The 13,756-nt window shown below is 47.3% G+C and overlaps 1 protein-coding gene across 1 annotated transcript in view; it reads right to left on the reverse strand.

The window, feature by feature from the left end:
* Positions 1 to 227: 227 nt before the first annotated feature.
* The window catches only part of IL2RB (interleukin 2 receptor subunit beta), a 260,299-nt gene continuing 246,770 nt past the window's right edge, over positions 228 to 13,756 (reverse strand). The window contains exons 9-10 of the mRNA XM_069653014.1: positions 2,230 to 2,314; positions 228 to 2,034 (exon numbers count right to left, since the gene is read on the reverse strand). Of these exons, the coding sequence (XP_069509115.1) occupies positions 1,303 to 2,034; positions 2,230 to 2,314 (817 nt within the window). The 3' untranslated portion in view covers positions 228 to 1,302. The remainder of the gene's footprint in view (positions 2,035 to 2,229; positions 2,315 to 13,756) is intronic.

Raw genomic sequence — 13,756 nt, forward strand, 5'->3', positions numbered from 1 at the left:
CTTTGCAAAATGGCTCAAAGCCAGGGAACCCCGCACAATGCTTCCGACAAGTATGGTGGAAAAAAACAATCTGAGGGTCCTACAAGCGTGAGGGATCATGGGTACAGTGGACGTCACACTAGGGATAGTATTACTGGCACGCCCTATGTCGACGCCCATTTTCGAGTTTCGAAAAACAAACTGTAATACTCTGCAGCTTCCACTAGTAGGTGTCGGCCTATGCACAGCATGTGATCTAAGCAGATTCCACAAGCCTCAGAAATATATATATATATATATATATTATATATAAAAATAAGGAATTAACTTCTAAGTGAGATATAATGTACATAAAAATAAAGAATTCCTTTTTCAGTGCGATATAGCATATGCACAAGATTGAGAGGACAGTTGGTGGTGGTGGAAGTCCCTGTATACCGGGTTGCCAAGCATCACCTCTCACAGCTATGTCAGATGGAAACTGAAGACCTTTCTTTTTGTCCAAGCTGTCTAATTCTTCTCTGCAAGTTAGCATTCAATTATTCAAGAGGCCAGTATGCATCAAATGGATGCACTCTACACATACTAAATGCAAAATACTCCTGTTTTCATTTTTTGCTCTCAAGATTTGTATCCTTGAACATCATTCACCTCTACTAACCACAGCCCAGTTACCTTGACATTTCCAACCTTAGGTTATATTGTGCAGTTCGTGACATAATTACGTTTTATTATTTAAAAACAAACTTGTGCAGTTTTCTACATTCTGACGGATACATTCTGAAGTTATTAACAAAATAGACATCCTGCAAATACGAACTTACCAACGCATGGCCAGTTCTTTGAGGCTAATGCCAATTTGGAAACCAAGTTCACTTAATATATGAAGCCCTAAAACCATACCATTTTGCCAGAGAATGGTATCACACTGACCAATGGTAAGGCCTCCTCTTCCATCAATAATGCCTTGGTGCAGATTTGCGATTCTTAAACATCTCTGAAAACTATGCACCCAGTGTCCCACAATAGCAGTTACGGCCAAGGTAACTTATCCTTTTACACATTTCGATCGCTGGGGGGATGTCCTTCCAGAAGGGGCTGCACCGTGGCTGTGTAGAGTTCCTAGAACAATCTTTTTCCTATTCACATTGCAGGGGGTGCTCATTTATGCACATTCTGATATCATATACATTGTATTATATTTAGGCTAAACAAGTATAGCCGCTCAAGGTATGCCCTAGTTTAAGGCCTTGGTGTGATGCACTGCAATACTTCTTCATCCACCCACTCACCCTCTCTCATGGAAGCCCCTGCTCCAATATTTCAGCCATACTGAAGCTCCATGTCCTTCAGGGAAAGATATTCCCCCGTGTTTCCCCCGAGCTTCGGAGCAGGGCAGGTGCTGCAGCAAGGTGCTGGTGGATTATTGGCACGGCAATCTCCGGAATTCTGATAGGTGTTGCAGAGACCTGTTTCACACACCGACTCTACTCTAGCAAGGCCCTCAGACTCGACCTGGTTCTGGATTGACCCATTCAGATCTGCTTCAAGGCATGGGGAAACAGTGCAATCCTCATTCTGCCATTTCATGCCACTCCGGCTAAATGGGACGGCCATGGGACTGGATGCTCCTGGGTCATCAGGAAGACTGGCCAACTTGTCTGTGCCACTGGAGCTGTGCATATCTACGTTCAGTTGGGTGTGGAAGTCCAAAGCATGCAAGTCCAAGGCATCGGGGGAAGGGAGGGCCAGGTAGGAGCCATCTCCATTGCTGGAGGAATCTTCTTCCTCTGAAACCTCCAAGGTTTCATATGTGAAGTAGACCTTGCAGGTGTCCATTCCGTGAGAAAGGAAGTATCCCTGGTTGAGGAAGCTGCACAGGGAGTGACCGCTGTTCTCAAGTTGAGCTATATTACCAGTGAGGGTGTTGAGGAGGGTGCTGGGTGCATCGTTCTTAGGTGTAACTTTCTTAGGTGCAATCTCCACCAGAGAGATCTTGGGGGCCGCATCTACAGGGTCGAAGGCGGCCACAGGGAATGGGGATGAGAGCCAGGTCTGTGAAGAGAAGAATAAAGTTGGCGAGACCCACCATTAATGGCATCTGCAAACCGCTAGCAACCTTTCAATTCCACTTGCAAACCCCAAAATATTTCTCACTTTTTTTTTAGGTTTGGTTAAGACTTTCTTTTTTGGAATACTAAAGGGATGAGAAATACACCCTTCCCACCATCATGGTACCAATAAGCTTACCTTAAAATCACCACCTTGCAATGAAAGGGCGGGCTCAAAGAACATGGAGGGATCGGGAACAGAGAACCAGGAGAACCTTCTAAACCTAAGAACAAAAATAATTTGGAGAGCAAAGTAGTGAGATGGGGAAGCAGCAAAAGAGTAGGAAAGAGATAGTGTAATGGCTTGAGGCAGGTGTAGAGAAAGAGGCATCACACAAAAAATGTTGACCCTTGCACACTTTCATAAGGGGTAGTCGAGATTCCAGCAAACCAAAAATGTGGAATGGACATGGGCTGAGTGTGAGAGCCCTTAAATATTGTGACTCCCCTACACCACTGAGGTGCAAGTTAAACAATTTGAAAGAAGAGCTAAATAGAGGGGGAAAGTGAGGGTGGGGAATAAATTACATAGAGGAATAATGGCAGGGAATAAAAAAGGAGTAAAAAAGAATAAATGGGGCAGACAGAGCGGTGAAGTGTGGTAGATCAATAGATACATATAGGACAAGTGAAGAGGGTAAAAAGTAGGGGATAAAAGAAGAAGGCCGCTAAGTATGGACGAGGGGAAGGGAGCTTGTGAAATGGATGAAGGGTGGGGAGATGAAGAGAGGATTAGTCCTTGTGAAGAATTGTTGTTGATGATATTGCATCTATTATAAACTCAAAACAGCACATTGGCAGGAAAGCGCCCAGTTAACAATGCAAAGACCTTAGTAGTGTGTATGAAAATTATGGACGATACCAATGCTTCCCTCCCCGATCCCCCACTCCTCCATCAAGATGTCCTAATCTATTCTAACACAGCACTCTCCAACCCATGGTTTTCAGTCCCTCTTCAATTCAACCTGGCCAAGTCCCTACCCTCCTATCTTCACTGAGGCTTCCTAAATGCATGACGATCACTCAACAGCACCTCACTAAAGGATGTTCCTGCTTCTGGCAAAGGCTCCCCCTGCACAATCATGTTAAAGCCCCCACTGAAGTCTTATATCCTCACATGTTTCATCTACCTTTTTTTCAAGTGAGCTATTTGAATTTTTCTTTCCAACCACCAGTCTCCCATCCTGCAGGCTCGACATGTTTCGATCCTGACATCCTGCTTCCGGATCCTCTCTATTCTGCAAAGCCACTACTCAATTGTTTATTTATTTTTTTTAAACAATTTTATTAAATATTAAACAACCAACACAAACCAAACTTGCAGTATATACAGTAACATTAACAGTATACATTCTGCAATCGCGTTCACTGCTTCCCTTATCCCGCCCCCCGTTACGAGCCTACTGATGTTCTATTCTTGCATCTTGTGATAGAGTGTTCATTTCCGAGGGGTCTGTTGGGTCTTGCATTGACCCAAATAGTGCTGCTATCAGTAGTTTCCAGGCCATCAAGGTCTCAGCCTCCTCCTCCCCCCCAGCACTGCTAGCCTCTTGCCATACCATGGTTTCCGCCTCCGCCCATTTCTGTAAATCTTTCCACCATACCTCCAAACGTGGTTTGTGGCATGTCTTCCATCCCATAGCAATTCTCCTTTTCGCAAGCGCATATGCCAGATCTTTCAGTTTGCTTACGTGCCCAAGTTTACGTGGCCTAGGGAACCCCCCCTAACAGGGAGGCCCACACTGTATCCACCACAATCCTGATACCCTTTTCCACAAGTTTATGTGCGACCTCCCCCCAGAAGGTCTCAATAATCGGGCATGACCAAAACATATGCACCATGCCCACGTTCTCCTCATTACATTTAGGGCATGCCTGCCGTCCTGCATTCTTGAACTTGGCTATCCTCTGGGGTGTCAGGTACGCCCTATGCTTAATATACATTTGCATTTGTTTAAGTCTTGCGTTCCTCGACACCTTCTTGTGATACCATTGGACTCGTTCCCACATCCCATCCTCCATCGGGGCTCCTGCCTCCCTTTCCCATTCTAGTCTCAGCTGCGTCACTTCCTTTCCCACTGTAGATATCATCATCTTGTATATTCTAGATGTCTCATGCCCCCCCTCCGCTATATAATATATTATGTCTATAGTAGCGTCTGGTTCTTCTCTTCCAGTACCAGTTCGGGCCACGTTCTCTTGATCTTCCGCACCAGTCTATGATACGTAATATATTGGCCAATGTGTAGCCCAGTTCCCGCCCCAGCTCCTCAAAGTCTGTTATAGTCCCATCCTGCCAAATATCCCCCATCGCCGCTATCCCAACCGGCTCCCAGTGGTTTCTAATTAACTTCCTTAACTGCTCTTCTCCGCCCGCCAGTGCAACCAGAGGCACCTGTGGGGAGCACGGGTATGGGTTCTCCATCATTTGACAAGCCCTGCGCCACATCTTCCACCCGAGCACCATCATCTCTGGGCGCCCGTCCATTACTGCTGGGGGCAACCACATAACCTCCTTCAGATAAAAAGGGGCACAGTCCCACCTGAACAACCTGGTTTCAGTGGTTACCTCTTCCGAGAGACATTTAGCCGCATATTGCAGCTGACTTGCAACGTAATAGACTTCATAATTAGGCAATTTTATATCCCCCTTCTCATAAAAATTCTGCAGCTTCCAGAGGGCTACTCTGTTCCGTATGCCATGCCACAGGAAGTCCCTGCACATGCTGCCTATCGTGTCATATTGTTGCCTTAAATAGATCGCTAGGGGTTCCAGGGCCAATGTATAAAGCATGGGGGACCATGGACAGCCCTGTCTGGTTCCCTTTCGGAGTTCCCACCTTTCTGATATCACCGACCCTGTTTTAACTCTGGCCAGCGGTTCACTATATAACATTTTAGCCCACTGTAGATATCCTGGATCCATCCCATAACCAGCCAGGGACACCAACAACCATGGCCATTTGACCGAGTCGAAGGCCTTTATTGCGTCCAGCGAGACAATTGCCAGTTCGTCTTCGCTTTCGTTTCCATATTCAATGACTCTGTGGAGCCTTCTAAGATTATTGGGTATGTTTCTATTAGGGACATAGCCCGTCTGGTCCGGATGTATTAATTTGCCTATGACCCTTCTTAGACTGTTACCAAAACGGTAGTCAGAATTTTACTGTCTTGATTTAACATCGACAGGGGTCTATAAGAACTGCAGCTATTCCCTGGTTTGTTAGGTTTGGGAAGTGGTATTATAATCGATTCTCTGAGTGACTCTGGCAATCTGCCTAGCTCATACGCCTCATTCAGCATATCTAGCAGCGGGGGGAGCACCTCATCCTTAAATATTTTGTAAAATTCACTTGGGAGTCCATCAGCCCCCGGGGTCTTACTAGTTGACAACTGTCTCACCACATCTACTAACTCCTCCAAGGTGATCGGTGCGTCCAGCTCCCCTCTTTCCTCAGCACGAATCTGCGGCAACCCTATGTCCTCCAATGTTTCTGCTATCATTGCACGATTATCTTCTCCATCATCCCCATACAGCAGCCCATAATAGTTTACAAATTCCTGATTAACCCCCTCTTGGGTATCCACCACCCCTCCGTCTTCCCTTGTTATCGACCTAATCGGGGGTCTAGGGGTTTCACTCTTATATAACCATGCCAAGATCCTTCCTGGTTTATCTCCTCCCGCATGCTGTCTCTCTATGTACTTTTTATAGTTAAGGTTACACAACCTCTCCCAGTACCCTGCGCACTTTTGCTGCAGTCTTAGTATCAGATCAGCGTCCTGGCTGGCACTGTCTTCTCTCTTCAGCGCCCTTTCCAGTTCTCCCTCAGCTTCCTGCAGGTCCGCCAGGATCCCACACTGCAACCCCCTAGATTTTGCTATGGCCACCCCCATCATCACAATTTTGAGGGCCTACCACAATGTGCCTGCCGAATCCACACTGCCCGTGTTCGTCTCAAAGTAGCTAACAATCTCTTCCCTCATGTCCTCCCTAAAAAGGGGGTCTCTGAGCGCCTCTGCCCTGAGGCGCCACTTAGGATTCTTGCTCTTGGGGGGCAACATTGCCATCTAAGGATCAGGGGAGAGTGGTCCGAAAGGACCCTAGCTTTATATTCAACTTGCGTGATCTCTGTCAGTATCTCAGGAGTGACAAAGACATAATCCAGCCTTGTGTGCAGTTGCTGTGGGGCGGAATAATGTGAGTATTGCCTCTCATGAGGATGTCGCGCCCTCCATGCATCTTCCAACCCAAAGTCTTGCAGCAGCGTCTGTAGCGCTTTGGCCGACGGGGCAGGCCTATCCATTTTCCCATCTGATCTGTCTACCCTAGGGTTTAATACACAGTTAAAGTCCCCTCCCCAAATCACAGCACTCCCCACACACATGCTAAGATTGTTACACAGGGTTTTAAAATATGCCGCTGTATTCTGGTTCGGGGCGTACGTATTCACAACACTTATTTCCCTGTTTTCCACCAATCCCCTCACTACCACCATCCTCCCGGCCGTCTCAACTAGCGTCTGTAACACCCGAAACGGGACGGGTGGTACCACCCAGATAATCAGACCCCTAGCCTAAGCCGAATATGGTGAACCCACCACAATTCCCTTCCATTTCCTCCCAATCATCTCAATTTTATCTTGCGTTAGATGCGTCTCTTGTAATAAGGCAATATCTATCTTCTGTCTCAGTAGGTATAGCATGACCTTGTTTCTCTTCAGGTAACTATTGAGTCCCCTGACATTCCAAGTGATTATTTTAAGATACCCCATGGCATGTCAGAGCCCCTCTTCCTCCCCCACCTATGCAATCCAGCTCCAGTCGCTTAACTCGTATATGTAGGCTTGTACCCCAACTTAAACTCCCCCTAACTATAAAGACAACAAACCCTCCCTCCTCCTCCCTCCCACCCCCCTCCCTACCTTTCCCCAACAACACCCTCCCCAACTGTTGGCGAGCTCCATCCCTGGATCTCAGGCACCCCCGCATCTAGCCCTTTCTGGCAAAAGCCTATACTCGTGGCTCAGCAGGGCAAAGTCGCCCTAATGGCCGCCTTACTACTAATTCTTGGGGGTAGGTTGCCTCCATCATGTCGCTCCTGTTTATTTTAAATTTACTATGCCTAGTGCTGCCCAGTTCACTCGCGCATTTTACGCCATACAGTTCAAATGTTCAGAAGCCTCATGTTAGGACTCCCCTCCCACTTATCCCCTCAGTGTTCTCGATACATCCTCCTCACTTATCGTGCTTCTGGCGACCCTGCTCCTCATCTTTCTCTGGGCAGCCCTGCAAGTCCAGACACTTCGTCACATCCTCTGGGGTGTCAAAAAAGAGTGCTCCACTTTTGTGCAAGACGTTTAGCTTCGCAGGGTACAAGAGCATGTACCTGATACCAGCCGTGCGCAGCCTCCTCTTGACCGCCACGTAGCTATACCTCTGTCTTTGCACCAGCATAGTATAGTCGGGATACGCCGGGATGTTAGTGAATGCTCTTTCTATCATTCCCCCTTTACGAAAATACTCCAGGATCTTCTCCCTGTCTTTATAGTTCAGGACTTTCGCAATTATTGCTCGCGGTGGGGCCCCTGACCGTGGCTTCCTCATCAGGGCCCAATGTGCACATTTGACTGTGAACCCTTGTGAGAGCCTGTCTGCCCCTATCTCTTGCAGAATCATGTTCTCCACATAGTCCGTGGGGTCTTGGCCTTCTTCCCCCTCCAGCAGGCCGACCACCCCGATGTTGTTCCGTCTTGCCCTTCCTTCCGCTTCTTCCGCTCGGTTTTCGAGGTTAGCAACCTGTTGTTTTAGTATGTGGACCTCCTTCGCATTCTGTGTGCTGACATCTGTGTTAGTCTTGACCGCGCTCTCCAGGCCACTTGTCCTTTCTGCCAGTGCCCTGACATCCTGTCGCTGCAGGGTGACTCCAATCCCTACTGCGTCTATTTGTTCTCCAAGCCGTCTGTAAATCTGCCATAGCCATCCCCCATTTGGCGCTCAGTTCTGTTATAGCGGCTAGGACCTGATGATTTTCTCCTTCTGGGGTACCTTCCAGGGAAGCGGCCGCTCCACTTTGTGCCGGGGTTGAGGGAGTCCGCTGTGCCTTTGCGAAGGTCTCCATTGTGGGTTATTTGCTCTTAGCCCTCAATCCTTTGACTGACATTGTGCCAGCTTCCATACGTGTCTGGTGCCAGGTCTTCAGCGTTATCGTTCCTCCACCTATTCAGTTAGGCGCTAAAGCATCTACTTCAGAGAGTTGCGATAAGTGGTGGCATGAGAGGTCGCGTTTCGAGTGCGCTGTGTCCTCCCACATCCTCCACCGACTTCCGTAGGCAATGTCCCCTTAGCCTGCCCCAGCAGGCCAATAGGCAGACCTTCCCTGTCACCACCACTGTGCCTCGGACCTCCATAGAGTTCGGTGCTGTGTGTTCACTTTAAGAGGAACTGTCCCATGGCATCTGCTTTTAGCCTACTTAATTCTTTACTCATGTTCATGCCGCCATCCAGTGACCGCCCTGACACCTTCCAGTTATTGCTATGCAAAGGTCCTCGTATATTGTCCATTATTCCTGGCAACATATCCACCTTGATAGCACCAGTGCCATCTGCTCTTGGAGATGGGCACTCCAATTTGGGGCCTTGGGCACAAGTCTCCCAGCCAGAACCAATAACACTGTCAGCCGGCCCCAGCACCCCCCATGCACCAGCGCTTCTCTGCCCAGCAGTGCTGCGTTATTGTTGCCTGCTCGTTTGGTCTTCCGCACACTGCTGTAAACTTACAAAGCATCCCATGTGCTTTCAGTGTCGCACGCATCGCGACCTGCTTAGTACCAATAGCGCAGAGCAGGGATCATTCTATCCTTCGTCCGTCTGCAAGCGCATACCCCTGCATTCACGCGAGGCGTCTAATACACGCCCCGAGTTCCGTCTGTGAGCGCGTACCTCGCGCTGCCACCATCATTCATCACACGCAGCCCAGTTATCAGCGTTATTGTTCGGCACCAAATGCCTGCATACGCGTACAGCAGGGCGCCGCACGAACACCGGCTGTATACGGTTGGGGGCAGCGCAGGTGCTGTATACCAGTCTTATGCCTTACGCTTGCGCTGCTGTTGTTCCCGTGGCCCCAAGTCACTTCCCACATGAAACAGCCAAACAACGGCCGATGTCCGCGTCGCAAGTCGCCACTCCTCACATCAGTAGCATGGCATACAGCCAGCAGGGCTCCACTCAGCCCACAGAGGCCAGCCTTCGTCTTTTCGCTCCGTAGCCAGGTCTATGCGGCCGCTCCCATTGCTCCGGCTGTAGTTCCATTGTTGTCGGCCATTTTGGTTACTTTGTATCCACACAGCCGTTTTCTTCGTGAAGAGTTTCCTTCCTAACGCTGCACACGATTCACATGCTATTTGCAGTTTGTGCAGAGCACACGTTCCCACGCCTGTGCTTCCAATCCTGGGATATATACGTTGTTTTTAAAGGGTAGTTTCTCGGATCATTGCCGGATCCACAGGAGCTGCACAGGAAGGCACGTCCTACTCCATGGCTAGTTAGCCACGCCCCCCGCCACTACTCAATTGTTAGCTCCAGAAATCTATGCAACATATTTCAACATGCTTCTGGCCAATTGCTTTTTCAACGAGGCATCAAAGGACCGGATGTCCCCAATTATGCTGGTCATACCCCCAAACCATGCATTCCACAATACGGGTGGCTGTCCATCATGCCTTGACATGCGGTTTGACCACCATTATCTCAGGTCTGTTCCCTTTCTGGGGATCTTCACAATCTCTTTTTGCTGCCTCTGCTGCTGATGTGGTGTTCTGCTCCTGAAGGAAGAACTTTTAATAACCAAACCCTGTAAGGGAAATCATAGAAAATGTGGACTTTCCAATAAAGGGACACTCTGGCTTTGTAGAGAGTAATAGCCAGGCAAATAGTTTCTGCAGCAAATGGTCATGTTCAAGGTATTCCCTGGAAAAGGTAGGAAGTCAGGACTTCAAAGCTACTAGAGCACTTTAAAGCAGACCAGGGAACCAAACAACTCACAGTACTCTATTCTGGCTAGGCTGTTTGGCACTGAACCATGGGTCTGGTTGCTTTTGGTGTTGAGCCGTGTTTGAGTTGAGAAGCGGCAATGACTGGCTCCACAAATGTGTTGTGGTTCTCCAGCAATGACAGCTTGCAATGTCGTGTTGGCTTTGCTGGACACTTGGCAGCCTCGGGTGTGAAGAAAAGGAGACTGGCTTTCAGCAGCAAGTGGGTTCAACGGGTTCCACACAGCGTGTGGTACTGCAGCAGTGATGGGTTGGAGCTTGAGGAGGCTGGACACCAGGAAGACTGTGTTGAGTTGGGGCACTAGAAGACTCAGAGGGTCTCAGATGTGGAGACAGCGAGCTTCAATGTCAAATGAAACTCAGAGATATAGATACAGACTAGCATCAACATCGAAGATGACTCTGGATGTTCCCTTGCAGCAGCTTGCATCATGTTGAAGGTGCCAGAACTGGTATGGAGGCAGTTAGGAAATGTATTGAGAGTCAAGGGTTGCTTTCTTGGTCCTTTAGTTGCTAGGAGACCCCATCTAGGGTCTAAGGGCAGGGAAAGTCTTTTTGTCTGCCCTTTTTAACCAAGAAGGTTTGTAGAGAGAACTTGCTGGTTCTGTTGCCTCCAGTGAGCAGGTTCTTGGTATCAATGTTCTCAGTTGCAGCATGACTTGTCCATCCAGCTGGTCATCCCACATAGGGCCTTAGTGTGGTTTGGGAGAGGAGCTTGCCTCTTCATTGGAGCTCTCCACCTTCACCTCTATGGCAGAGGGCATTGGAGCAGAATGTACTCCAAGCAGAGCTCCAGATGATTTTCTTCTTCTTTTATAATCCAAGGATGAATCAAACAAGGGAAGAGTCTCCCTCCTTGTATAGGCAAAATACCACCAGGGATCGGTCCACAGAAAGGCTGTTGCTAGGCGAACAAACCATGCTGCTGTAACAAGTGCCCCTTGCCCACTAATCTCATACTGAGAGTGCTTTTTCTGCAAAAAGTGGAGAGAGGGACAGGATGTTTTGGAGTCCTACAGAATCCATGATGGTGAGACCCCTCTTTTGACTGAAGCTATTTTATAGGCTACTTTAACTTCACCCCTTCCTCGGTCTGCCCTCATAAAAGAACTCCAGTAATCAGCACACTGGAAAGAGGAAACCATTATAAATATAGGACTGCCTTTGAAGTACCAGTTCCCACCTAAGTCCCTAGGGAAAATTCCTGTTTCCTGGAGATGTGACAAGCCTTCTCAGGAGGATCAAGGGGAGGCTTTCTGGGTGAGACCCACATGGTTGTTGTGGGTACAGCCAGCAACCCAGACAGCTTAATACATACCAGACCTTGTAATGAATGAGCTACTGTTCACCAACTTATTGTGTCTGTGTAATCTTTGTAATTGTCAGTAGCCACCATGTCAAAACCAGACATTAATTAATTTACATTTTTCTCAACTACCACCAGACTGCTGGGACGCAGAATTATGATATTTTGAACCAGAGGTGCATACAGTTAAAGAGCCACCTATGTATTTTGAAGCTTTTGGTTCCAGCAGCTGTGTTCAGGAATGCCCAAGTGACCTCTGAGCATGCCCAGGTGCCGCTGCGGGGCAGCTTCTGGGGATGTCAGTAGATGGCCACAACAAGGTACATGGTTGCATTATGCCTTTTGGGATGTGGCATAATAAAAGTGTGGGACGTTTAGCATATTTCACTTTCAGAAACAGAATTACCTGCATCATTTAACAACTAAAAATCAAAAAAGCTCAGGCTGTCACACGCTCTCCGGGTGGCCTTTTGTCACACTGACACATCCTGATTCTCAATAATTTACATCACTTTCGATCTTGCCATTTACTATATTTAAGACCAGTCCCAATACTTTCTTTTGGGTAGAATTCCACCAATCTCTCTTCCACTTGTGCCACAGAGGTTGGGTCTGTTCGTCAGTCACCTGTCACTTCCCAAATTTCCACATTTCGTGGATTCCTTTTGTGGAACCCCTGCAGTGTCCGTGAAAAGGGGCTATGAAGTGAAAATAAATAACAGAGGTTCTGTTAATTTATATAGCTACATCATCAATCACCACTTACAATCAGGATTACAGAAGTTCATTTTGTTTGGAGATGTCTGGTTGAATGTATACCTCAGGCATAATGAATAATAATGACTACTTTCTGCTCACATGGGGTACAGAGTACTCCAATATTTGAGCCAAAGGCATTTCTACAGTTACATAAGTGGGTTAGAAGGTGGAGGCAAATGTAGATCCTGGATGTTGTTTAGCTGAATTGAGCTATTTATGGGAGCCAGGCATTTGCAATTATTTATATTGGTGTTGTTTGTTAAGGAATGCAATAGGTGACATTATGCAGCTTCCAAATCTCCAGCATAAACGTGCAAGTTAGCTTTTTGCACATGCAATACAATACTTATAAACATACTACAAAGTGTACTCAAGGGAGGAGTAGAAGAAGGGAAAATGATGGAGGGTTTTAAAAGCGATTCACCTGCCTGCGGGCAGTCAATGCACACACTGAAGTGCAGGTGGGATGTGATCTCTGTAGCCCAAGCTCAGTAAAACCTGTGCAGCTTCATTCTGGAATCCCCGTAGTCTAGCTAGCAATGAGGCATGCTGGGGCACCTAGCTAATGACTATTCACATAGTCTAACGATGGGACTAGTGAGATGTGAGGTTCTGAGAGTCTGCTAATGCTGGATTCGAGAGTTCCTTTTTTAGGAGGTGTTTAAGAATGCTTTTCTTGATGGAAGGATTTCTTTTTTTTCTGGATTTAGTAAGAGATGGTTATGTTCCATCCAAGTGTCATTTTTTCAATGCATTCTGATATATCAAACAAGGGAATAGAATGTCTCTGTATTATAAGAATGAGTTGTGTATCGTCTGCATACTTGTTGCAGGAGAGATTATGGGACTTTAGGGAGGTGGAGAGACAGCAGATGTAGAGATTGAAGAGTAAGGGAGAGAGTGAAGAACCTTGGGGTACACCAGAAGGACATTTTTAAACTTCTAGTGGAAGGAATCCATGTGGATACATTGTGATTGGTTGGTTAGAAAGAGCATTAACCACTCAAGGGTTCTCGCTCTAATACCTCATTCAAAAAGGCATTGATGGAGAATGTTAAGGCCTTATTTTGGTCTCTATTAATTTTCAACTTGTCTCAGATGTAAAGAAGAACTGATTCTGTGCTGTGACCAGCACAGAAGCCAGCTTGCGCTGCATCCAGTATGTCTTGGTCTCCAACGAACCTCATAAGCTTGTTGTAGGCAGCTTTATCTGCCAGTTTAGCTAAATAGCAGCAGATGGCAACGGCTCAGTTTGTATTAGGATTGTACTGATTGAGTCTGATTTATTCAATAAAGGTTTACAATAGGCTACTTTGAGGTCTGTGTGCACTATCCCTGTAGCGATGGAGCATTTTGTAAGAGTTCTGGCAACTTCGGCCAGTTGGGGACACTCAGCAGTGATTTGAGCAGGAAAGTGGGGCAAAGGTCAGTGGGAGAACCTGAAGTAGAGCTCTTTATAATAAGAGAATCATACAATGCTGTTTAGAAAAAGAGAGGAATGCAATTGTTGAGGGGAGTTTGCGAGGGGATGAGGGTATAAAGGGAGG

Source organism: Ambystoma mexicanum, chromosome 3q, assembly GCF_040938575.1.
Source record: "Ambystoma mexicanum isolate Mex_15411 chromosome 3q, UKY_AmexF1_1, whole genome shotgun sequence".
NCBI classification, from domain to species: Eukaryota; Metazoa; Chordata; class Amphibia; order Caudata; family Ambystomatidae; genus Ambystoma; species Ambystoma mexicanum.